Source organism: Rissa tridactyla, chromosome 3, assembly GCF_028500815.1.
Source record: "Rissa tridactyla isolate bRisTri1 chromosome 3, bRisTri1.patW.cur.20221130, whole genome shotgun sequence".
NCBI lineage: Eukaryota > Metazoa > Chordata > Aves > Charadriiformes > Laridae > Rissa > Rissa tridactyla.
The window spans coordinates 65,622,212-65,650,148 of record NC_071468.1 but is presented as its reverse complement, the minus strand read 5'-3'; the positions used below and the strand labels follow the sequence as shown (position 1 = coordinate 65,650,148).

The window sequence follows — 27,937 nt, the reverse complement described above, 5'->3', positions numbered from 1 at the left end:
AAGTAAGTCTCCAAGCTTTGAGGAAACTGATAAGCAAAATCTGGACTGCTTAAGAACGCAGAAGTTAGGACTACTGGGAAAGGAGAGTTACAGGCAACTGGCAGTTGGCATTGACATTACCTGGTAGTTTGCTGCTCTTGACAGCTGCTGGTTTGCTTGCTGCACATGTACATCTGCATTTTCCACATTGGCTTCTATGCTGTCTTTTTTTTAGAAGGAAAGATTTCATATTTTGGTTAGTCATATGTAGTAGCTGCCCCCCAATAGCTGGCATCTTCATCAATACCCAAAGTTTTATACCTTGCATTATGGAAGCTTGATCCATCCTATACTTATTCCTGAATTCATTTCTGAACCACCAAGGCAACGAGTGGATGAATTCATGTCAGTAACAGCTCCCCTGTTACTAGAAGCAGGGCTGAACCTTTGGTACCAACTGGGGTAGAAACTTTCAGTACTTCAACTTTTTTTTTTTTTTTAAAAAAAAAAAAACCAAAAAACTTTTACTTGTCCTCCAACTTGCTACTGACTACCCTCTGCTCAGATTAAAAAATTGCGAAGGCCTATGAAGTCAGAGGAAACAGACACACAAAACACCCCAAGAGGCACGACTCTAGTGTGGTACTCTATTATACTGACACAGATTTTTATTTTTTTTTTTTCCCTGAAAAAATATGAACAGATTATGGGCTAAGGTGATAGAAAAAGCCCTGCAAATGTATGCTGGACATAGACAACAGCATGGCTTAGCAGCAGAATCAGGAAACGTATTTTGCAATCACATTTCATTAAAAGAATAAAGCTGTCTGCATGTAGGGCAAAGCAGGAACCTTTGCCGAATCTGCACAATTATGGCATTAGTCATTACCTTAAAAATCCCCACATGAACTCCAATTTTATGTAAAAACAGTTCAAAAAACCTACTTTTAAAGACATTTTATACACATTAAAAATTACATAATGTTTTAAGCTACATTTTAAACACACTTCCTTAATGTACTCCCAGTCACCTCAGCCAGTCTACCCATTATTAGGTCGCACCTGATTTGCTTTAGCATTGATACTCTCATTAGAGAAAGTTTTCCAGCAAAAGAAAGTTTACATTGCTGCTCTCCAGAGAAACAGAATAAAAAAATTTTCAGGGAATATCTGAATTGGACTTACCTATCACATCACCTTGTTCATGGATCATCATTCCTAGATCTTTAAAAATTTCATTGATGTCCATAATATCTGCCTGCAAGGAAACAATCATCGCATTAATTGACATAACATATTCTAGCATCTCCATATATTTAGATATAAATACTGCTCCTTCTCCTCCCAAGTACGTGTCCATGACTTTTTACACTATGAGATAAAAAAACACCTTAATATGTTTATTTGGAAGGATTTTTTTGGTACTGTGAGACCAAATTCATCATAATGAAACTAACTGAAGGTATGTGCACAAAGTACACTTCACATCACAAAAAGAATCCTTTATTGCTGAGAGGTTGTTTTAACACATACTTGTATTAGTTTAACTGAAGGGAAAGGCTCATGCCAACTTCGCTTAAAAGCTATCTGTTTAAGCCAAATTAATAAAAGTGTGTGCAGAAAGTCTTTTGCTTGAGTTTGAGTACACAAATTTCATAAGTACCACCGTTTACAGAAACTACCTCTATAATGTGTCTAGGCAATTGTACCTATATTACATAATCCTATTCCCATCTGGTTATAATGAAGTGATGGATGCCATGTTACCACTGTGCATATGATCTCTTCTTAACTAATGACTGCTACATGTTTAGTTCAATTCACTGTATGTTAATGTATGGGTGGCAAGGGAGAGATTATTGAAAAAACTTATACATAGAATGGGTTTTGCCACATGCATCAGCAAGACCTCCTGACAAACTCCAGTTCCGGCATCTTTCTTGTTGATGGTAGAGATGTAGATTCCAAACCAGTTGGGAAAATGAACTTCATCTTTACAGATGTCTATTGATGTCAGTATTTCATCATATGTGATATTTTTTGTGTAGTTTACGTGTTTTTAAAGGTTTTTAGCTTAATTACAGAAGTTTGAATGAAACGGAGCATCTCCGTATTTCCAGAAATGTTCAAAAAAGCCACTTAGAAAATGAAAATGTTGAATAATACATTGGGAATACCTGGGAGAAAAGGTATAATTTTGCTTCATTTATAGTCACTGTTAAAAAAAGGTTATGTTGGAAAAAAATGATATGTATTTTTTCTTGCAATCACACGAGCACCTTCTTATTCCATAACCGAACCACTGAAGTTAAACACAGTATCAAAACATGGCTTTCACATAGCAGATTTCTAATATATATAAAGGCAATATTTGTAGTTTTGAAGGAAAAAACCAAACCCACAAACAAAACCTAACTCCTCAAGATTAATATCTGCAGTTAATGCTCATGCCGCTATAAAATGTTTTTCTTTGAAAGCATTAAAAGCATATTCTGCTGTAAAACCACTTGTACTTACCTCAAGCTGCCTAATGGAAGATTCCCTCTCCTCAATAAGACGGAGGTCATCTTCTGTAATTTCTTCATCCTGCAGTTGTGCTTGCGGTTGACTATCAAACAAAAAAACCCAAAACACCCAGAATTGAACAGGCACGACAGGAAATAACTCAGAAGAATAAAACGACAGTTAAGCACATAGCACATACTTTACATTCCCAGTTAACGAAACGCGCGTTTTTTACCCTTACCTGTCTAGCTAACAGGGAAGTTCTAGTGCTCACACCTTTTTGGTATAGGAAACTGCTGCTGTAGCAACATTGCACATTGAGCTAGCTGATTGGAAATTCCAAGAATGAATACAATGGCAAAGGTTCTTCTGAATGATAAACTGCAGGGTTTATATCCATCTGAGGCAAAAGCAAGCTAGCCAACAAAACAGAATCTGAGACTGAGAAGCAGTTCTTGGAGAGTATGGAAGCAGTGAGAGATCACAGTAAACATTGGGCCCTTATCACAACTTAACAGTTTTACTCTATTCACAGGTTGGACACTGCTTACCTAAGTTTGGGTCTCAGGAAGCCCAAACACAGACTTAAGGAAGCTTAACGAGATGACTAAAGCTGAAGCACCGGGAAAAAACAGGGAAATTATGTGAACTGCTCCTTTTTCTTCCCACCTATCCCGCCAAAGCCTCTTCTCTACATTTGCCTTACAGAAGAAAGCCTAACTGAACAACCTATCCCAACTCCCTCCAGAAAAAGGCAACTGATGAGAAAAAAAATTTTTTTAAAAAAAATTTAAATAATTGGCAGCTGGCTTCCCTGCATGCCATTTATTATTCTGAGCTAGGTTAAGACTTATTAACAAATTCAGCCTACCTGTCCCACGAGACAAGCGTTCCTTCTTTGTAGCCATCTTCAGGAGCACCACCCTACGTGATCAGTGTTTAAAAATATAAATAAAACATTATGGCCCTGAAAAGAGCACTGTTAGTATTTCTATAATGAGTCAATATTACAAGGTAAGTCAACTTCAAACTGAAACATGATTTAATGTGTTCTCATCCTGATTTTGCTTTATGCATGCATAAAGCTGAAATACAAGCAAAACCATTCAGCTCAGTAACTGTCTCCTAAAATTTACAAGTACAGCAACGTGTATTTGGCACAGATTGAAAAGGCAAAATTGATACACTGACAAGGAAAAGCTCGACACCTCAAGCTTCTCAGCACTTCTGCGCTGTAATACTGCATAGAAATCTGGCAAGTGATTCTTCCCTGTAGGAAAAATCTGTTGATATCTAAAGGTCCAGCAAAAGCATTTCAAAATCTACTAAAAATTGCTTTTGCAAGATTACGGCATGAACCCAGGGGCCGTTCATACCTTTGTGTGACAAAAGCAAGGGAAAAAGTAACAGTTCTCAGGGGGGTTATCACAACTTAATTCAGCCTTTACTATAAAATAATTTAGCACGCGTTCTGCAGTATTTGGAGTCAGATATGAGCTTCTGTAAATAGCACTGTGGAGACAAGTTTGACATCCAACACCACCAACATGACTGTAAACAGAGTATAATGGCACATTTTCCGATACTTACAGATACCCTTGAGCTGGCTCTTACTCTGGCTACAAAGTCTTTTTCTTTCTCAGCAGCTTGCCTTTGGAGTCTTTGGAAATTTGTTAGTGCTGTGGTGAACTCCCCCACAAGACGGTCTTTCTGTATTTTTCTTTGACGCTAAAGGAGAAAAAGTTTTACCAAGTCAAATGAGCTCTGGCTTTTCAAGGCTCTGCCATCTCCAGGCTGCTCAATACTAAGGCATATACTCTTTTTTTAATTGTTCTAAATAGATGTAAGAGAAGGCTGTCTACAAAACCATTTGCAACTGCATGAACAAACCTTCCTTCCTTCTGGGATCACATAACTCTGCATAATTTAAGGCATTTAAAGAGGAAACCAGTGTATTTATTTTCATTTAACAGCTGGAAACAAGAAAGGGGCAGGGACAAGAAATCTTCTACTTTCCTTACTATATGTTGATTATAAAACACACTATGTAAGTGTGAAATATTTTGATACCATGGATGCTAAAACCATAGTACGGTTAGTTATGCAAAGTTCAGTGAATGGGGAGGGGGAAGGGTGCAGAAGAGAAAGAACAGGGCACTTTGCATGTATTTTACATAAATGCTGGAAATACATATTGAGCTGCATCCAGAAGTGGGTTCACATCCTCCCTTAAGTGCTTAAGAACAGGTACAAAAATACCTGTTTAGTATTTTTGGTTTGGTATTTTGGGTTGGTTTTTTTTTTAGGATGTAGGGGTGGGAAGAGGAATACTGGGCACACATGTCCTGGTTTGGGGTGGAGCACAGCCAGCTTTCTGTTCAGTGAGAGCGCCTCCACCATATTTCCCTAAATGTATACATTACATCAACCCTTCCTTTCAAATTTCTGAGAGGCTATAAATGCCATTCATCAATCTGTTATTTATACATTTCATTGGGAAGTAGCTTTGATGAAGATGTTCATGATAAAAAGGAGTAAAATGAAACAGTAAAACATCTCACTACCACCTTTTCAGCTACAAGATAAAGAAACAGAAAAAACATAAAAAACCACCCCAAACATACATTGCCTGGACTACAGGTTATATACCAAGACCAAGTTTTAACACCTCTATTAGAAGTTTACAACTTGACAGGATAAGAACACGTGGATCATGGCCTGCCATTTGAATTCAGTGTTTCAGGAGAATTCATTTTTCCTAAAGGCTTCTTGGTAACCAGCCACAGACCAGGCAAGTTGTTTGAGTGACAATAACCTGAGTTCATTTTTTCTGGGATCCTGTTGCTCTTCGTTATCTAAGCAACAGATTTTGCTAGGATAAGAAACCATAGGATGGCAGATAGGAGTGTGCTAATGGCAACAGCCATTTCACATGTTACATCCTGAGGAGATTTTACACAGACCCGGGAAAGAAGCAGTTTAAAGACTGTACAAGTTGTTTTAGTAACAGCTCCTGTACAGGCCTCTTAAAGGAAAAGCCTGTGGACAAGACATAGCACATATGCTGATCTGAGTGATGTAGAACAGACCTACTGTGTACAATCAAATTATTCGGACAGTCTGGCCATTTGCCCTGCATGCGGTTTTGGCATACAATTCCTTGACCCCAGAAGCAGTCAGAGCGCCTGCGGAGTCAGACTTGGCATCACTGCAATGGATTACAAAGTCCCCAGCTACCTGAAATCACAGACACAGCTCACTGCCTTGATTCCTACAATTTCGGTCAAACTACCTCATTCCTGATACATAAAACCAACTTTGGAACAAGTCTGGACTGCAACGAAATATTCTTATGTTGTAAGTGTCCCTGTTGTGCAAATATGTTGACTAACTAAACAGCGCTTTGAAAGCCTGGTGAGGAGCACAAAAATAGGCATGCAGAACTGAAGTCACTCAAATCCTCTACCTGAGCCAACATGATAATCAAACAAGCCATGCCCTTTGGTTTTATACCTGTTCACTTGTTGCAGGCAGAGATCCAAACTCTTTAATGTATTTGTCAGTTTCTTTGGCAAGCTGGTTGGTGTATTGCTGCTTCTGTTGCCTAAAACCAAATGCAGAATTTAATTAGAGACCATTGGGTTATTTCGTTAGAATTTCACCGATTCTCAGAAAAGGTACAGTACTAAATGCTTCTCTAGAGTGCACGAAGCCATTTTTATTCTGTTCTTCACTGTAAAGGCATAACATCATGGATTCCAGGTGGGACAGATGCTAAAGAAGGTACGTTCCTCAGTGCGACAGCATCATTACTCACTTTTTTTTTTTTTAAGGTTTCTTCTGTTTTCCCAATGTGCAGCAATAAGTTTCCTGTTATTATGAATATCTAAACATGCTTTTCATAGTCCTTTTGAGGCTATCATAGTTGGAAACACCCGGTCATTTCTGAGTTCAGAATAACTGTAGAAAAGACCAAGTTTTTTCTGTGTGGAAGACTATACCGTAGCTTGAATATAATTCTGATACCACAGCCCATGAAAAATCATTTCCTGAGAGTTACTGGGAAGCTTATCCAGAGATCTATATTCTCCCACAATACAATAGCTGTTGAACTTAGCTGAAAACTTTATTATTTACTAATAGCTTTATCAGTGCTTAAAAAACCTCAACACACCTTGTTTTCAACAGCATTGCTATTTTTGGTATTTTCTCTCTTTGCTTCGGATACTATCACATACTACTTTACCAATCTTCATATTTTTCTCCTGAAGCAACTCAAATTCTTTACCTGCTTTTGCATACTCCTCCCCAGTGTATATAAAAAAGTTTTACCTAGAAAGCTATTAGTAAGCAACCAACATCAATATTTAAAATAATCAAATAACTCTTCAGATATATACCAACGTGAAAGGAAAGGCCAAGTGTTCAGACAAGTGAAAAAAGGACAGATGAAAACTCAAGGAAGCTTACTGTATATATTACCTCCATAAAGGGACTGGAACGTGTCCTTCACAACAGTTTCTATCCTGTTTAGTTTTGTATTTATGCCTAGATCCTGCCTGGTTATTGCATAAACTGTATGTTGATCTTCGCCTATTTAGTCTCCAGTAGGATATCTTTTGCGGATTGTACCTGGCTGATGTTATGGGCCCTGAACTCGGGTTATTATAAAGCAATCTGGCTGTTCACACAAAATGAATGTGATGCCTTTGGTCTAATACACACCTCCTCCTCCTATTCAATGGTCACAGTGCGGCATTAACCACACTGAAGCCTGGCAACTTTCTCACCCACAGGGTTAGCACAACACGTCACTTACACGCAGTTATTATGCTGAGATTAATGCGGTAGAGGAGTTTAATGGAAAAAATCATACTGGTGCATTAGACTGTGCAGAAAAGTGGAGAGCAGCTGACCGTCTCTGCTAGTGGCATATTAATGGAAGTCACCTTCAGGTGACTGAACTACAGCACAGCATCTGCCCTGGAGCCTTATTTCACTTCTGCTGTGTTAGTCTTTCTGGTACACCTCTACTCTATGATGTCACCCCTCACTGTAGCTTTCATCACTAAAGAGACATTCCCCTCTCTCCCTCAGTATCACATGTCCCAAAATCCCCAATATATTCATTATCTTGTGAAACTTATACAGACAGATTTGAAGAGCTGATTGGGGTGGCAGGATGCAGTGTTTGTTTTTTAAACAGTGATATTGCTTTCTGGTCCTGCCACTTTCCCTTTGCTGACATACAGCATAGGTCTCATAGATGTACTGATACTGCAGGCAACATACATGGGCAAACCAGCTGACTCTAGTTTACAGACTATCCAAGATTAATTTAAAAAAGTGGATCTCAACATTTAAATTTCAAGTATTTTTCTACACTTGCCTTTCTCGGTGAGATCTCGGCGAGATCTCTAACAAAAAGACCACCTCATCACCTACCAGGCGATTGTTTACAATGCAATGAAAGAAAACGTTTTCATGTGAAGTACTCACAGCTGTTGTCTCAACTCAGGCGTGTCTTGTGGTGTTCCAAGCTGATGTAGTATTCTTTGTATTTCGGCAGCTGTTTGTGAAGAGGAAGAGAAATTTTAATGGGGCACAAACAATTCATACTTAATTTTATGCATTTTTGCTCTACAATTCTTAAGCCATAAAAGTTGACAGAAACTGATACTTAAGACTTTTTCAAGTTACTACAAAGACTCCGCTTAAGAAGTCCCAGAACAACTATTGAATGGTTTTTGCCAAGTCAAAGACAAAGCCCAGGGTTTTTTATAAAGGATGGGAATGTATTCAAGTGTCTAGGTAGAAGCAGGCAATTTAAAGATCAGTTAATAGCTTCACTATAATAAGTATAAATCAGGCCTTTTAAAATTAATTTCTAAAGTAAGCAGCACAACTCTTATTCTGGTTTAATCATATCTTACACACGTAATTTTGGAAAGCCACATTAAAGACTGCCATCACATTGTCATACAAAAATATTTCAGAACCAGTGCATTAATGAAGAGACAGCAACAAAGTATTCATGGCTTACAGTACACTAAAACCAAAAGAAAAGTCAGCTGTCCGGTTTAAATTGCAATTTTAATAGCCTTACATTTTTAAATGTGGGATACAAACCACCAGTGATTTTGAGGTGTATTTCATAAAAAATATTAGTTTTGAACTGCAAGAAGTGACACATCATCTGAGCCTTATTTTCAGCTTAATGTATTTTACTGTCACATGAGAAAGGAGAAAAACGGACAGACACTTCAAGGATATCACACCGCAAAGCTAATACCCTCAATGTGCTTTATCTCAGCTTAACACCCCCACACCTTCTAAAATGAAAGAATACATATGCAAAATGACTTTATTTTTGCTTGACCCTGACTAAGAGTAGACTTGTCTTCCCTGTATTTCTGTGGCCCTCCCCAGGCAGACTGGTATACCACACAGTCACTACAAAATACGACCGTATGATAGTACACAGGATCCCCACTTTACCAGCACACTATCCTTTTTTTTTTCCTAAATACAGTTAAAATTGCCATCTCTAAGTAATGAAGAAAACAATTTTTTTTTTTTAAAGTATTTTTCCATATATCGTGGAAGAGATCTGTAACAGACAGAACTTCAGTTACAAGAAGAAAGTTACCTGTGACTTATGTTAAGCAGTTAAATAAAACTGGAAGTCCTTTGAACATTTTTAGTAATAATATTACTTCTAAGCTTTGTTTCATAACAAGGCTCCATTGAATTAGATGATATTGGACTTTCTACACCACTTTCCACAGCATCCCAACGTTGACAACTGCTACAGCCAACTCCCTCGGTGCACACCGAGGTGAGGAAGACATCAAAAAAACGGGGAAGTTTTGCACAAGGTAAAAATCAAATCCTTCAAGGTAGAAGTCTTCGGGGGAAATGAGCAGAGATAAGCTACTAAAAGAATTAACTGAGGGGAACAGCCCTGTAAGATGGGTTTCACATAGCTTGTATTTTAATTGAGCTGAAAAGCAGAAAAACAGAAGTGAAAAATTTGGGAATTTTGGCAAGAGTCGCCACCTGTCGCCAAGCATCAGCCCGTCCCTGCCCGGGACAGGACCGGGGGGTCCCCGCGCTGCTCCGGCCGTACTGATAGATACCGGCTTTGGGTAAAGTCTTCTTTTTGTGTTCAGTGTAATGCATTGTTTTAAAACAAATAAACAAACAGATAACCGGGTGGTGTTATCTTCAACAGTGTGAAAGTTTAATATCTATAAAACTGAGCACAAATTATCCTTCATTTGTTCCAAGGCACTCTCCCTTCGGATTCCAGAGCCAAGGAACTCAGTGATTCTGTATGTACTTTTACAGGGAGAATTAAAAAAAAAAAAAAAAAGGGGGGGGGGAGGGGGCAAACAAAACACCAAAAAAAAAATCCACAACAACCAACCAAACCGCAAGCGCTCTGTTGTTTTGCAGACAGAAAAAGTGCCGGTGTCTTCTACCGCCACCTAGAGATGAATTATTTAACTGTAAATAAAGAAAATACCTGTGTTTTAAATAAAGGCTCTCACTCGAAAATTTCTCTGAAACAAAGCCTATACTTAAAATATTTGCATTCCAAGTTAATTGGATATTTATCCTACTTCTAAAACTGAACACAAGTAGATAATTGAGGGGAAATTAAAAGCCAGCACTGCGTAGCTGGTCAGTTATACAATTCCAGGCAGAAGGAAGTTCATCCCAGTTCAGGTCTTGTGATTCAATAATTCAACATAAAATTAAAACATATTTTACCAAGTCGTCTGTAAATATGCATCAAAATAGCAAAGTGCTAACAGGCTCTTAAATCTCAGAAAAAACAAAATAAATCAAGGGGAAAAAAACAAACAACCAAGGACTGAACAGACAGCAATTCTTCTGGGCTTCCTGTAATTTAGCATTTTCCAACTTAACCTTTCACAATAAGGATATTATTCAGAAAAAACCCCCAGCATTTCTCTTTTCAGTTTTTTGTACATATGTACATATGAAGTATACTGCATTGAAAAGTGAAACATTGCTTATTCAAGTAAGCAAACAGAAAAAAGGCAGAACAGTAATAATAAATTTCAGCCAACCATCTTAAGCAGCTGAAGCTGTCTGTGTAAAACCAGCCAAAAGCAAGTTGGTAGGATCAGTATAACACAGGAAGTAGAGAAGCTGACCTCCCCGAAATCTTGATTTACAGTACATACCTGCAGGTTGAGGAGTAAAAGAAATGCCCCTTTGTACTCCTTCATATTAATATAAACATGCTAGAGTGTATGGAGGCTAAAAAAAAAATGTATTTATAGTCTTACAATTCCTTTGGTTTGGATTGGGTTTTAACAGAATTCCTACTGTTGCTACTACTCATTCAGACATTTGATATAATATTATTCATATAGTCACGAAACCACCTAAACCACAGACAATTGTCCAGACTCGTGAACTCATACAGCTTTATTGATAAAAACAAAATTTAAAACAGGCTTTGAGACATTACCACCTGGATCACAGAGGTAAAGTGTCTTGTGTTCCCTCACGTGCATACGCTGAGATCTTACAGGATTTGATTCAAAGCAAGAACTGGCTTCAAAACTTCTTAGATAAAAGTCAATATCCCTTCCTTTCCTCAAAGGAAAAGCAGGGTAGCCTTAGACTCTCCTCCTGAAGGTTAGACTGTAGAAACACCTCTGCTGGCTCCTTCCATTGCCCCATTTGGGAAACAAGCACGGAGAGGGTCTTGGCACTGGCGGTGGAGAGCAAAGCTGCTGGAAAACCAGGATTACTTTTCGTAAAACATAGGCCCATAAGTTATTAGCTTCACTGCTGATGGTGGTATTTGTAAGGGTACTGCCTCCCTTGTTTAAGCAGATTTTTGCCCCTCTGCAGGAAGTTCAGGCTGGCACATCAAGGCACCTGGCAGCTGCTTTGGTGCCACTCAATCCATCAGCAATGCTCAAGTGTCCCGGAGAGACAAAGGCTTAGGCCCACCTCACAAAGTCCCAGCTCTGCACTGTAAACACACCGGTAATAGTCAGGGACCAAAGATCAGAGTACCGTTTTGAAGGGTTCCTAGGTTACCTCACCCTTTATGGTTTTCCCTTCCCCACTTCCTGATTCTTCCAACTTCCCAAGGAGCTCCGAAAGACAGGAGTAATATGACCACCAGAAGTCCCTGATATCCATCTGGGCATCACCAATCCTGTAACAGAGCCTGACTGGATCTTATGCATGATTTTAATCCATTTCAGTGCAAATTCTGACACTTTAACTCAGGTTCCTTGGGTACGTACAGCTAGCTGCTGGACTTTGCTCATGAGCTGCAGAAGGGCACACACCGCGTGCACACGTGTTCTTCACCAAAGTCACCAGGATATGGCAACAGCCTCCGTCAGAGGTGCACAAACTCCTGCAGCCGCTTCTACACTGAAGATCAGGGTAGATGTTTGCATATAATGCAGATCAGCAGCTCTTTCAGGGCTCGTACTGCTACCCTGAAGGAGCAGCACCTTGTCAGCTGTGGGCTGCCAATGAGCCACCCCAGCAGGCAGGTCCCCCTTGGGAACTGGGCAGTGCAGGAAGCAGGGTACGTGATACCACGCAAGCAAAATGCATTTTTTCCAAGCAACTGCTGTCTCCCATGCAAAAGAAAAGAATCTCACTTTTTCCACCTGAAAATGAGTCTCTTCTTAGAAAGAAGCAATACTGTATTAGCAAGAAGACTGTTCACTTGCCTTTTCAACATTCCTGATCTAAATCTCATCGTACATAACTATTAGCTGATGAAAGCTACTCAGCTACCCTCAGACCAGTCACGTGCTCAGGAACAGGTCAGACACGGTTAATGATGAGCCAGAGAAACAATTAAGACCAAACCTGAATTCCTACAGAGACAATTATTTCAGAGTCAGCCCATGTTTACTTTTAGTAAGGCAAACAGTGGTTCCATTTCTAGTCAGTGGAAGCTCCCCCTCTAGTTAAAGGGAACCAAAACAAAAAAAGACACAGAAAAAAATAGTAATAGTGTCTCATATAAAAGGCACCCTTTTCTCTACATGAGTTACAGGAGTAGTGAGATTTACAGTGGAAATATTTACATCTTTTAACAGACATGTTCCTGACAGATTTGCAATATATACTATTTTTTTCATAGATAAAAACGTATTTCTCATATTGGATCACACATCACCCTTGTTTAACAGCTGGCTTTCAGCTGGCTAGGAAACAAGAAACTTCATCTCCTTTCTCCTCATCTTCCTTTGTCTTTCAGCCAGTTCTGCAAAGCTATTCCATTACCACTAGTAAATTCACGTTGACATAGCTGCTGGTTCTGCTCCTTGAACATGAAAACGTTTAAGATCACACAGGAAGTTTCAAACTTAAAATAAAGATACAAATAAATAAATTAATACAATGAAGACCAACACGTAAACAACTTCTTGCCTCTAAGAACACAGAAGCAAAAAAAATTATCCCCAACCGAGGATGGTCTAACTTTGGAACGCTTACCAGTAACTCCAGCTACAGGAGAGCAGCTTTCCCAAGTTACCTACAACCAGCTGTCTTCCCATCTCAACTTCCATTCTATTTAATATTTGGAAAACCAAACTTTAAACCCTCAAGTGGCCGTGATCAAGCTTGTTGCAGCTTTACAGCTGGAAAGCGAGGTGAATCAACGCATAACCCACAGAATTCTAAAAATGACACAACATAGAAGCATGAAAGGGGGGTTGGTGGGGGAATATGTTTAATGAGCGCTGCTTATTACCCCTTTGCAGCCTGGAACCTCACTTCTTACTTGGATCATGTAAGATTGCGTTACAGCTATGCAGCAGCAGTTTCCTTCAGTGCTACAGTCCAAGCCAGACCCACCACATTGCCCAATTTCATAAAGCTGCGCTCTAATGCTTCCACAGGAAACGCGGCACCCATTGGGTGTGCATGGAAAAAACACTGGCAGCAAGAGGAACAACAAACACGGGGTCACTGTACTGCAGAGGACCAGAACCAGACAAGCAGGCAGGGCAAGTACAATGAAACCTGCCTTACAGAACAGCAGGGCTGGGGACCTGTCAGAGGGAGAAGGAGCAGAACACTGTTCCAACCAGCGGCTACAGCTGCTCCTGAATATTAACTGCAATGGTGAGGGTCCCCCACATGCCACCATCTTTTACTTAAAAAGGGATGGATGGGGTTTTAGTTGCTGCCTAAGGTTCAAAGGACTAAAACAAACAATGGGGATTTAAAGCCATTGATTTTTTGTCACCTTCTTAGCTCCTGAGCCCATGCAGAATAAACAGAATCAGCAAAGTGTTCCTTTGTGCACACCAAACGCAAAGTCTGCTCCACGTGAGGCTCAGGCTCAGCTATGGCTTCATACGGCAAATACAGTGAATACCACACCAGCACAGTCACCATTCAGAAATGCTTCAGCAAAGACCTTACACACGCTGCCACCGGTTGGGTAACTATGAAGAAATCTCCTACTTGTTCCCAGCTGAAGAAGTGAGTCAACAAACAGCACATCCAGTTACAGATTAAGTTGTGCAGAATCTAATAAACTTCAGAGTCACTTCAGAGCAGGTTACTGGAACAGAAGAATTATTTGTAAAAAATTACACCAGTTCAAACTGCTTTTGCCTAGGGACAACAGACTTCCTCTAATTTATTCAAATCCAATTCAACGCGTTTTCCTTCTGCACTTCAACTGAGGGTTCGTGACTAAAGATGGACAGACGCTGCAGAAAACATTTCCAGATCAATCTTTTATAAAAGCTGTTACACATAGCAACATAACGTAGTTGCAATAAATTCAGCAAATTGAAGTTTTTTGTATGAGTGTAAGTGCCTCTTTAAGGCTACTAGTGTAGTTCACACTGACTAAAATGTTAGATAAATCACAGTGCCACAGTGCTGTGCACCTCCTAACTCTGCTTTAACCAAGAGTGACAGTTCACTAGAGGAATCAAATCCAGGGCACCAGCCAAAAGACCCCAGCTTAGTAAAAAGCACCCCCACTCCCAAGAGCGCACCTACTTGGAATCAAGTATCTAAAAACTTCAGTAATTTGGTTTTAAGTCATTTGCTTTATTCTATCTTAACTCAGTGTATAACACAGATTATTCTAAAACAGGATAATACATTGGCACGAGAAGTTCCTTCATTGCCACAGTAACTGAAGTATGTGTGGGAAGGAGTAAATAAAATGAGGATGGGGATGAAGATTGCCCTCAGAGCTCTAAGGACTAAACACTCATTAAGCATGGAAGAGTGGGAAAATGTCACGTCTTGTACCCTTTCCTGTTGGATTTTATTAGAGCTTCTAGCATTTTTAAATAGAATCATGCCCCTAGGTGACCAGGAACACCAGCAACCATGTCAGAAGTTCAGGATGTGACTTCAGCTTTTTCAGTGCTGTCGTAATTATTTCATGCTAGTGTACTACCACCTATAATGGTCTTTCAAAGACACTGTGAAGTGGGATTGAAGTGGTGCCTGTTCTTCTAATGTGGGCGTAGAGCACACTAAATACACATTGTTTAAGTGCACAATAACTGATCATGTGATCAATTAGTACAGCTTGGCCAAGGGGAAGTCATTAAATCAAGTTACAATCACTTTATATTCAAATCCTAAAATGCCTCTGGTAATTCCCTGAACCCCAAAGTATCAACATTTCTCTAAAGAATACCAGTAGCTTATTAAGTTATGAAAATGATGCATGATTCTGCAGTAAGCAGTAGCTGCACAAACACCATAAACCCACCCACCTACATGAAGAAAGCTTGTTTTTTTCAGAGGTCAGGTCATTAATGCAGGAAGCTAACTCAGGAGCTAACATGGAAGCAAACACATGCAACACATCACGGACTAGTCAACACAAGCAAGTAGCTGTTACTCTGGGGGTCACTCACAATCAACCACTGACCTGGGTTTATTCTGAGCCCTAACTGGAGCGCAGCCTCCCGCACAGCAGATTTATAGGAGATTTGATAGAGGGTTCTCTGGATAACCAAACTGCCATGCAATCTCCTCTTCTGTTCACAAGGAGGAAAATCCAACAGAATTGAACTGGAATAGGTATTTTAAGTACCCTAGAGAGGCTCTGAAATGTAACTCTCTAGAGACAGGAAGGAGCATGAGGACGCTGGCTACATCCCTTCCCCTCGGCTGTTTGCAGGCTGTTTTGCAAAAGTTATGTTGTCTAGGTGAGTCCATTTATACTTGCCGCATCAGCAAAAGCAACAGTTGCAGACAAAATTGTGGATGTCTTTATTGTCATCTTGCTATTTTTAAATTGCACATTGGTTTTACAACTGTTATTTAAACCACTTCCAAACTAAGATGGCTTAATTTACAGAGCTCTTTCATACCCACCTCACCCAGACTAGTTAACTAAGGTAATACAAAACACTGTAAGCCAAGGAAAAATTCTGCCTTTTCTGCACATACTAACACAAATAGCACATTGGGGTGTACACGGAAGACCCATTTTTCATTCTGTTCTGCTGCTAGCATAAATAAATCCCTCTCCGTCATGTGCAATGTCACCCACATAAGGCACTGTTTGGCATTTTCTATAGAACGAAAATATTTTTAACAAACAAAAGAAAACACAGAAAAATATTAACAAAACTCTGAAAAATCATAAACAAATCTGTGAGGCATACTACCTTAAATATATATGCTGCTTTACATAGAACAAAGCCTTTAGGAACAGCATGCAAATAATTCACGCTTGAAGTTTTCAGAAATAGTTGGTTTCTAAAAGAATTGTGGTCTTCATGACTTCACCTCATTGCAGAAAGACAGGCATTTACAAAGACCCAAAATATCTGAATTCCTCCTCCTGTTATCCTCCATATTCAAGTTATGACTTGGATATAGCAGATTCAAGTTCAATTCCTCAGCCTTGGGAAAGTCCACAAAATGTAAGGTGGAGGACCATAATGGGTGCTTAAAACACCTACGTAACCAGCCTTTTCCAGGTTTTACTGAGACTTCATCCTAAAGCCAAGAAACCTTCCTGAAAATACCAACAATAATAAATATATATATATATATATATATATATTTGTTTTAACTAGTATATTCCCACAAAATCAAATTCTGGGTAACTGTTGCTAATTGGTAATTTCTGACAATATCATAGTAAGTGTCTCAACAAGCTCTACTTTAAGCCTAGCTGCTTAAAAACTACACCTGTACGGAACCACACTTTAAATATAGACAAAACAGAATTTTGTTTTCATACAGGCTCTGATTTCAGCACCTCAGTGATTTCATTTACTTTTCACTTGCCCATCTGTATCCTTCTTTAGCTACAGAATAATCATGTGAATCTGTTGGTGTTACAAACATAGTGTCAGACATAGTTTTTCATGAATGTTTTGGCCTGCTTTAGCTGAACCTTTCAGTTACCTCCTGAGCTTAAACCACAACAAAAAGGCATATATCAGAACTCTAATATTCTTCAGGGTTTAATTTATGGTTATGATTTCCTACAGTTACATAAGGTGAAAGGGAAAGTCACACAACTGATGAAATTCAACTCCCATTTTAACAACATCCAGTGAAAATATTGGCTTATAGAAAACTTGGGATGCAACAGAAATTGGACAAACGTGCTGTCACAGGAGAGGTACCACATGACAGAGGGATCTTTGCTGGCTGAAGCTGATCTTCTGGGAATGTGCTTTATATGAATCAATGCTTGTGCTACATAATGAACAGAAAAGAAAGTTAGCAGAAGGCAAGAATCTTTCTCATAAAGAATCTCTCAAAGCCAGGCAGACTCCCTCTAGCCCTATGTGGCTTGTGGCTACTGAGTTTTGTTTTTTTTTTTTTTTTTTTTTTTTTTTATTATCTTGCAGTATGCAGAGCATATGTTTCTCCAGCTGGACTGATTTTCAGTGTGCATGAACAAGTCAAGTACGGTATCGCTGACCTTGCCAATACTGAGCAAGGGTAGATTATGCCACTGTAACTGACTTTGCAACTACCACTACACAAAATCCTGCCACAACCTTTATAAACTGGAGTTGGAAAGTGAGAAGTAGGGAGGGAATGTGAATGCCTCACTTCAGTTAGCATAGGTTCTGTAACTCCTTCATTACAGTTTGCAAACCAGAAATTCTCTAAAACTCAAAGATTTGGTGTACTTTATCAATGCCAGGCTTTGTTCCCAAGCAAAAGACAGCATTCTAAATTGCTTCTAAACAAACAGCTCCCAAAGCTTAAGATGCCAGTGGAGCCATGATAGTTACCTCCCTAGCCTGTATCATTCCTGCTTTTCTTCAGAGATTGCAGTGAGTGACATATTCCATGGCTAGAAAGAAAATACTAGGAGCAAAACAAAACAAAGGCATACAAGTCTGCTTCCTTAATGACCCACACACAGGAGAGAGACTTGAGAAGAAGTATGTGGGGGGCGGAAAAACCATGTCTGGTTACCTCTTCTTGCGCAGTTCCTGTCAGAGACACGAGTCAAATCTTTCCAGCTGAGCAGAAGAGGCCTCTACTCCTCTAACCATATCCTTCCTAGTCTTATAACTGTGGAATTGTCCCTGTAGGTGAATGCAACTCCCATTTTGCCCCCTCTTGGGAACACCTTTTTAACCAAAATGCTTTTCCTCTTTCTCCCGTACAGAGAATTAATTATTTAAAATGCAGAAAACTGTCAGATTTCAAAGAACTGCTTCCCCTCATCTTCACAGTTGTAAGAAGTCTGAAATCAACATTTTAAAGCTTTTAAATTAGGCTTTTTGTCTCTTTTATTCTACTTTCATCTTTCCATTTGTTGAAAGAACAGATTTCCTGTTGTACAATTTGCTACACACTTCTCAAGAAGAGGAGAAGGAAAAAAAAAAAGGAAAAAAAATAATCACAATATGGACTCAGTGCTCTCATCCTACGAGGCATATCCCAGTATGGTAAATGAACATGCCTGACAGAAATACAGATTTGTAAGCAGGCAGGACTTGGTTTGTCACAAAAATATTTTTTGCTAGCTCATCTTGTTTTTGTGCACCACGCTCATTCCTTGTCTATCCAGTTGCTGTAAATGAGTGACCAACAGGAAACACTGAAGGAAGGCATTGAGATTTTTCTCAAGTTAAGAGCAGATGCCATTAAGCTGCCACATAAGTGAAAGTGCAACCTATGAAACCCAGTTCTGGAGCTACTGCTCCTTCAGTAAACACTGATTAAAACACCTTGATAACAACAGGTTCTCCATCTCCAAAGCCCAGACAGGTTGAAGCTCTACACCCTGCATCTTTCCTTATATTCTGATCTCCATATTCCTGTTCTTCATATTCAGAAAGTTAGGGACAAACTTCAACCACTTTTAAATTCATATTTCAAAAATCCAACGCAATGCATGTCATCTAGATTTTATTATCAGATAAAAGATAGGCCTGGAATGAGAATTACAGTTACTTTGGACCAGATTCCAGACAGACTTTCAGACCTTAATCCTAAATTGTGTTCTAGTAACACAGAAATTTAGCAGCTGCCTAAGCCTAAGAGGTGACAAAGCTCATTATACACTTCTTTGGTTTTATTATTTAAATCTGAACGTTCCCTAGCTGTTCACAGATCTGCTTCTCACCACTGTTAACACAGACCCGAAACCAAACTGGCGAGACACAGCTCGCAGGCATCGCTGACCTCACCGAGGTTCGGCACACAACACTGCAGCTCATTCAAGCACATGTGATACAGGCTCCCCAGGTTTTACACACAGCACTGCTCAAAGACAGTCACATGGATTTTCTAAAAGTAGGAGTGGGTCTGAGAGCCTAACTCCCTCTCTTGCCTGAGGCCTGCCACTCTGCATCGGATATCAAGAAGAGCCTACAGTTTTGCAATTCCAGCTGCTCAGTGGAACAGTTTTAACAAAATGCACAGAGAAACGCTACACAGACTGGTTCCCTAAATCTCAGCTCGGAGATGCCGCTGATAAAACATAAGTTTCAGGCTGAGGAAAGTAGACTCCATTCCCTAGATGTAGCAACATCTACACATTACAATCACTTATTTCTGCAGAAATGCTGGAAATGCAAAACAGAGCATGAATCCATTTTAAAGAACAGCTGAAAGAACCTTTGTTTCACAGAACGCTACGGGGTTTGGGATCCCAAACACATATAGGTGCCCTCCTGGCTTAAGTTTCCAAGAGAGCTCAGAGTGCAGACAGCAACGTATGCTGCTTTCCATTAGCTAGCTCAATTATATCTTCAAGGTCCTAAAAATGACCCACCAGTGCCCTCTCCTCCAAAGAAACTCAAACAGCCCACTACAGATAGCACTTACTGTAGTAGTTCACCAGTGGTTCAGAAAACGCAGAAGCAATTTACACCTCTTAACACATAGAATCATAGAACCGCCTAGGTTGGAGGGGACCTTTCAGATCATCTAGTCCAGCCATCAACCTAACTCTGACAAAAACCATCGCTAAACCATATCTCTAAGCACTATGTCCACCTGTCTTTTAAATACCTCTAGGGATGGTGACTCAACCACTTCCCTGGACTGCCTGTTCTGATGCTTGATAACCCTTTCAGTGTAAAAATTTTTCCTGATATCCAGTCTAAACCTCCCCTGGTGCAACTTCAGGCCATTTCCTCTTGTCCTATTGCCTGTTACTTGGGAGGACAGACCGACCTGACCGATCAGCAAGTTTGCAGATGACACGAAGATAAGCGGGAGTGTTGATCTGCATGAGGATAGGGAGGCTCTACAGAGAGACTTGGATAAATTGGACCGATGGGCCAATGCTAACGGTATGAGCTTCAACAAGACCAAGTGCCCGGTCCTGCACTTAGGCCACAACAACCCCATGCATCGCTACAGGCTTGGGGAAGTGTGGCTGGAGAGCTGCCTGGCAGAAAAGGACCAGGAGATTCTAACTGACAAGCGACTGAACATGAGCCAGCAGTGTGCCCAGGTGGCCAAGAAAGCCAATGGCATCCTGGCTTGTATTAGAAATAGTGTGACCAGCAGAAGGAGGGAGGTGATTGTCCCCCTGTACTCAGCACTGGTGAGGCCACACCTTGAGTATTGTGTCCAGTTTTGGGCACCTCAATACGAGAGAGATATTGAGGTGCTGGAGCGAGTGCAGAGGAGGGCAACGAAGCCGGTGAAGGGCCTCGAGAATAAATCTTATGAGGAGTGATTGAAGGAGCTGGGACTGTTTAGTTTGAGGAAGAGGAGGCTGAGGGGAGACCTCATCACTCTCTACAACTACTTGAAAGGACACTGTAGAGAGGTTGGTGCTGGTCTCTTCTCACAGGTAATTAGCAATAGAACAAGAGGCAATGGGTTCCAGCTGCAGCAGGGTAGGTTTAGGCTGGACATTAGGAAAAAATTCTTCACAGAAAGAGCGGTCAGACATTGGAATAGGCTGCCCAGGGAGGTGGTGGAGTCACCATCCCTGATGTATTTAAGACTCATTTAGATGTGGTGTTAAGGGATATGGTGTAAGGGAGAACTTTGTAGAGCGGAGTTGATGGTTGGACTCGATGATCCCAAGGGTCTTTTCCAACCTAAATGATTCTGTGATTCTATGACCCCCACCTCTCTACAGCCTCCTTTCAGGTAGTTGTAGAGAGCGATCTTCAACATAACAATCAACTGCATGATTGTATCAACAGATCAATAAAATCTGTTATTTAAAGTTAAAAGGGTGCTAAGCTAACGCAGCTGCTACCTGATACACATACAGGGCTTCTCTATTATCACAGAAGAACCCAAACCAAAAAGAATGCTATCTCACAACTGATTTAATTCTTGGTGTGCTAAACCAGCATAGAGACGAGCTTTGTTTGTCAATCAGTAACAGTGGACTACATGAACTAGGAAAGAAGGGAGGTAAGGATTACAAGTATTAATACAACAGCAGTGTCACGTGGATGCATAATAAAATGTGAGGTATTTAATATATGTATTTTATCTTGGATATGTATGGCATATTAAGAAGAGTTAATCAAGAACCAGATCAAATTTATTACTTGGAGAGGATGTGTAATAATTCAACCTTGAAGAAATGTTATAGTAATAATTGTTGTTCTGACCAGTGCTACTTCCTATAAAATTCTGGCGTATTATGAAAACTTGGCAGTATGGTGCTGTCTAATTCAGGAAGTTCTGTATTTCTCCCACAAGTTAAAGGGCCAGCTTCTACCTGGAAGAGCTGTCTTCCTTCCAACTAACCTGTACCTCATCTAGATCTCTGTAGTAGTATTCACAGTTTGCTAGCATGTCAGCAGAAGGGTGAATTAGTTTTGAGGGATCTCCTCACATGGTTTGGTAACCTGAAATGAAACTCTTTTTCTCTATTAATCTCACTCTGAAAACCAGAATATCTACACAACCCCAGGTTAACCAAGAAGATTTCAAATATGTTGACTCGTCTCACAAATGCTAAGCATTTCTGGACAGAAGTGCAAAATCAAGTCAATTGCTTAGAAGGAAAAACATGGATTTAGGGTTAAGATTCCTGTTTCTCTCTCTAACCAAGATCATAAATTGCAGTGTAAAAGACACCTGCTCAGCAGCTGACTAGCTTCATGGGTCCCCAAGCTTGCAGGTTTCTTCCCATTTGACCTGGAAGTCCCTGCAGCTCACACCTTCCAACAGGAAGCTGGACAGGTACTACACGTAGGAACAAAATAGCTAGAGAAGTGTATGTAAGCCCTTACAGCGCTTAGTCCAGGAAAAGTATTCAGCAGGCCCATAAGATCCAGTTGCTCATAAAATCTACCAGAGGAGAATGGACTACAAGAGTAACTGAGTGGTTACAGTTCAGTCAGATCTACAGAAGAGCGAGGGATAGAATCCATCTGCGTACCTATCAGTCCTAGAAAAGTGCTTGACTGGAGATTTTGAAGGCAAAGCTCCTGTTTCTGAAGCCATGTAGCAGTAGGGCTAAGAGAGATTTGGAGTTGGGTCTTGGAATGGCAGAAGCACCTGTCTCTTGCTCAGACTTTAGCCATCTAAATTTCAAACAGGAGAGGAGAGCAGGATTGCAGGTAACCCCTGTGTCATATCTCCTTCTATCTAAGCCTGGGCAGCTTGCTTTTAGTATGTCTTGTCACAAGGGGAGGGGAGACACAGCAGAACCAAGAGAGGAGATGTAACAGGCAGGATGAGACTAAGGACTTGCTGAGTCCAGCACAAGATGGTTAACTTTGTTCAGTGACTGTCTTCACAATGCTCCAGTTTCAACCACTGTTTCCACTTTAGGTTGTCACCCGACAACCAAGAGGTCTTTTTTTTATCTTGGAGCCTTGGTGTCTGTCACAGGTTGGCAGGTGTCTCTGGAACACCAAGTTAGAAGCCATGAGACTGAGTGAATGCACTGAGTAGATTTTAGGAAATAAAGCATAAGGGCTTTTACAGAGCCAGTTTGTTAATTTAAGGTTGAGGATATACATGCCTGATGTACATAAACTTTTCAATAAAGCAAAATTGCAATTTTTCTTCCTGTCTGTTGAGATTTAAAGACATTCTTTCTGTAAGAAAATAAAAAATGTAGCTGAAAAAATACACAAAAGCCCAATCTGTGCTATTAATCTGTGCTACAAATATCAACTCCTAAAACTTGTCTTGCAAAACAAAGATCAAAGTTTTTATTAAAACTGATATACTTAGCTTATTAGAATTCATTTGAAGTTTTAGTAATAAAATACCCATTTCTGCATGCACACTACGTCCTGCACAAAATTAAGAACATGCATGCCAAAACCTAGCCATATGTTGTTCATGGCTAGCTGCCTTCTGATGAACAGTATACTTTGCGTAATTTCTGAGATCAAGTTGTATTTGCTTTATTTACATGTACACACACATATTAAAAACATAATGGAAAACGGAGGGAAAGTTAAGTGGCTAGAAAAATTAGGTGGCATGAATCTAAGCACAGATATATTAAAACTTGCACAATCTTATTTACATATCTAATATGCACTTTCAAGGGCAAGCTGCAAGGCCACAGCTTCTGTCCCTGCTAAACAGTTCAAGCTTCAGCAAATATTTGATGCAATCCTTCCTCCGCAAACATCTCAATCTACCATCTTAAGGTGCCACATAACTGGCCAGGACAAAACTGGCTTATTATCAGCAGCCATCTTACTAATTATTTATTCATCTGATGAATACAGAGTGACACTATACTTCCCCAGGACAGATCACACTTAACCATACGTATAAAGGACTGGATCTGTTGTGTGGGGTGCCACAAGCCTGTCAAACGAGCAGGTGAAGTCACAGTGATTTCCCATGAATGAACCTGAGAAACTAACCTTGAATGGAGGGCACCACCATTATTGAAGTTTTATAGAAAAGCATGCATAAATGCAACTTACAGCATTGCGTGATCTTCTGGATGTTAGAAGTTATGCGTTGGGCTAGTTGATTAGGATCCCCAAAACCCGCACCGTACGACATGGCTGAGTAGATGCGCTGTCAAGATCATCCACGATGGGAACAAGTCAGACAGTCTCCACCTATTAAAGACACCTAAACCCCACCCCAGAAAACAGAATTATGTCTTTGTTATTGGTTTCCAAAGGTCTTCACCATCTTAAAGAAGAATACACAGGAAAAGATTAAAGAAAACTCCATATACTAATGTTTACCCTCTCCAAAACCACAGTATTTCAAGGCAGAATTTAAGGAAATATTTTCTCAAAAAAGTACTAAATAAGAATATGATGTCCTTTTTGAATTTCCTACAAATAACTCTTACTATTTATGTTCTTAGTAATACACATGGCTTAAGATCTGCAATTACTCTACGGAAGCTACATTACAGAAACTACATCCTTTGTCAAACTTCTTACATATTTTCCCCACTGTAAGCAAAGAAATAGTATGCATTTTCATTTTTGCAATTCCAGAAAAAAAGCTGTACGTTTAATCCGTCAATGCCAAATCCTCTGATGAATTATGTCCCAGGAAAATTATTTCCATACCATGTATCACCCATCCAACCAATACAACCTAGCATATATAAACTCCTGGGAAAAAAACCATCAGATATCACACAAGATACCAGAATGAAGAAGGCACCTAATTCCCTCTAAAAACCCAATAATTTCTATCAACTTCAACTTTAGTTGTAATCCAGTTTCATCTGAATTCAATGAAATTTTATCCTTTTTCAGCTGCTGTGTTTCCCAATATGAACTAATTTTTCAAGAACTTGGATATACAAATGTATTTTTAGGGGCATTTTTCACACCAAGAACTATCATATCTTACATAAAAAGGTCAAAATCTGACAATTACTCACAAATACACTTGCCCTAAAAGCACACATACACAATTGTGCAGCACGTAACTACTAGAGATGTCTTAACCTGCTTTCCATCCATGCAGACCAAATTTCAGTACAAGCTCAGAGATGCTCTAAATCTACATTACTGAGACATAGCTTAGGATACATGTGCAAATCAAATACGGCAATGTATCTATTCTGCAGTAAGAATGCAGACTAATCAAGCATATGTGCATCCAACACAATCTCATAATTTCATCCAGGCTGTGTTTAGTCTTAACTTTATCCTTTCCACTCTCCTGCACATCAGCTTCATGGGTTCAACATTTCAACCTCACCAGTTCCCTGCACTTCTGCTGTTCAACCCAAACCATGTGCCATCCAAGCAATGTCCTTTTCTCCAGGCCTGTCAGCTTCTGGTTAACAGACAGTGCTAAAACTCAATTTCAGGGAGACAGAGAAAGCACATTTAAATGTTTAAACAGAAAAGAAGGAAATGAAAAGGCCAACTGATTTGTCAAGTGTGATACCAGCTGTGCTACAGTTAGCAAACTCAAGTCTTTTACAAACCTTGTTTTAAAAAATAATTAACCGTCCTTGTTGCCAAATATTATTGTCTGTCACTTTCAGAAATGCCTGTATTAATACAGCGCAGCAACACCCTGGTTGCTTTAAAACATGACTGTTTTCATATCTCTATGATATGAAATGATCTCTAGTAGAGCTGCCAAGACATTGTGCTGGTCAGACACATCCCACCAGAACTTCACTAGGGATCTAACTGCAGACGTCAGGCTTGCCCCCGCTGCCCTGCAGGTTACATTACCGATGCCGAATGAACAAGCTGATGCTACTGTGAAGACAAACCCTGCATGATTTTGAAACGGCTGTTGCACCAGGGTCCCAAACCCTGTTTGGAGTCTTCAAGCCCTGAAGCATCTCCTGCAGTCAGGTTGTTCATTACTAGATGAGGCAAGAGGGAGTGCATTTGCTCTTTTCTATGTACTTGCCGCACAATCTCCCGCGGGTCATGCTAGCTCTCTGCAGTATTGTTTCCTGTCTTTGTCTGTATCACATGCAGATTCAAGTCATTTTGGGTCACAGACTAAAGTCTGAAGTCAGTCAGTCAGTCAGCCAGCCAGCCTAAATCCCACTTATCTGGTTCAAGGCTGGCATAACAACCCTTGATCTTTTTGGAAACTCTAGGCAATATTGCATTGAATTCGTACTGTAAGACCAAACCCCTGCAAACTTTACAGCAAATAAATGGTTCTGTGCTTTAGTGTCTTGACTAAGTAAGGAAATTTTATCAATGTTGCGGAAAACACAATCATAGGCATAAAATCCAAAGAAATTACCTAAATGAAGTTATTTTGAAAAAGACTATTTCTCATAGCTGTTGACATTGTTTTAAAAGTTATGACTATTTCTAGACATGTTAGCAGCTTGCTAACTATAACACTAGCACTGGCTAAAAATACTTTTTAGTCAAATATTATATTTAATGTTAGAAATTAAACATTAATATGCAGCTGCTCAGGAGACAGCAAAAGACCAAATTACCTTGTGTAGAAAGAAAGGCTGCAGAACTAACTGAAATAGTCCTTCATGATTGTTTTCCCTTCGTATTTGTATTCACCAGACAGCTACCTGTTACACTGTTCTCAGCAACAGCATTTCAATCAAGAGATACACACAGAACATTTCGTCCAAGTCTTGACAAAAGCAGTGATTGACTTCCTTTTTTTGTCTTGAAAATTTCTACAGCTAACCATAAGTGTCTTTAAACAAGTTACACTGCACTAGACTGACAAATGTACAGATTATACAATACATAAGACTTTCAGCTTTTCAACTTTCTAGCTACAACGTTGGGCAGCCAAACACAATACATATTGAAAGCACGTTCAGATGATGGACTGCAAAATCCACAGGATATAGTTTAGCTTTTCATCTGCACATATAGATCTCCGATTGTTGATACAATTCTTTGTATCAACACACATGTTTCAGTTGAGATTTAGAGTAAATTTGTAGGATAGCAGTGTAAATTCACAGCGGTTCTACTCCATACAAATTCTTCAACCAGCAATGCTATTCCTGAGCATGTCAATAATACGGTTTGGTGACAGGGTCAGCCATCAGCTCTCGTCACTTCCCAATCTTCCCCCAAAACTCCCCACGTCAAGAAAAACCAAACTGAATAGCCCAAAGAGAAGGAAATTTTTGTATTTGTTTATTATTATTTTTAAACAGGAAGCGTGAACTTCTTCCTCATTCTGGTTCTCACAGCAACACGGGTGTCTGAACCAAATGAACACCCTACTTCCACTCACACACCCTTCACTTGTTATCACCAAGTTACTTGAACTCCTCTGAAAAGACAGATAGCTGAGCCCTTGGGAAGTCAACAGGAGTTTTGCTAATGGTTTTGACAAGGTCAGGGTTTCAGCCACCAGGAAATAAAACAGACGTGTGCACCACATGTTTCCTTCCATACCAAGGTGATAGGAGCATTCATCAAGATTCTGAATTTCCATTGAAATTACCCCTTTTCATTTCCACAGCATTTAACTACTCTGTCATGACTTATTTTGGTATTACTGCCTGCTTAACTTTTAAAATGCAAAAGTTAATAATCAGCTACAGTTGAGGGAAGTACACTTTGCATTCAAACTGGAACAGCGCTGCATCTGTGGTAGTCTTCAGTTCCTCTAAAAGTTTCAGTCGGGCGTGAGCTTTTGATTGCACCTTCTACTACTGCTCAACATCTCTGTCTTTGAATGGGAGTATATCTAGTGGCAACTCGGCTTGTCAAGATACTGAAGAAAATCAAAAAACTGAGTCTACTGGCACAAATGAAATAAAGAATCAGAACACTTCATCAACACTCGCTGAAGCAAGACCTCTCTGTACATACATGAAATTTAAAGAATTCAAAGGATTGCTATATCTTTTTTCCTAATTTCTGCATTAACTGATTCCTGCATCACACTGTCACTCCACACCCAAGCAAAAAATTAACCTTAGTATCAACTTGTTTTCTAGAAAAGTGTTTGTCAGGCATGGAAAAAAAATCCACTTTTCCCTTGGCTATTTCCAGACAGATCACTGCCAAGTGTAGAGACAAGAAAGTGGGAACTCCGCAACCAAGCAGCTTCCCAG

At 39.8% G+C, this 27,937-nt stretch overlaps 1 protein-coding gene across 1 annotated transcript in view; it reads right to left on the bottom strand.

The window, feature by feature from the left end:
- Positions 1 to 27,937, bottom strand: part of STX7 (syntaxin 7) — a 35,568-nt gene that overhangs the window by 3,947 nt on the left and 3,684 nt on the right. The window contains exons 2-9 of the mRNA XM_054196234.1: positions 23,859 to 24,012; positions 7,984 to 8,053; positions 5,998 to 6,088; positions 4,075 to 4,212; positions 3,356 to 3,408; positions 2,497 to 2,587; positions 1,165 to 1,237; positions 121 to 203 (exon numbers count right to left, since the gene is read on the bottom strand). Of these exons, the coding sequence (XP_054052209.1) occupies positions 121 to 203; positions 1,165 to 1,237; positions 2,497 to 2,587; positions 3,356 to 3,408; positions 4,075 to 4,212; positions 5,998 to 6,088; positions 7,984 to 8,053; positions 23,859 to 23,940 (681 nt within the window). The 5' untranslated portion in view covers positions 23,941 to 24,012. The remainder of the gene's footprint in view (positions 1 to 120; positions 204 to 1,164; positions 1,238 to 2,496; positions 2,588 to 3,355; positions 3,409 to 4,074; positions 4,213 to 5,997; positions 6,089 to 7,983; positions 8,054 to 23,858; positions 24,013 to 27,937) is intronic.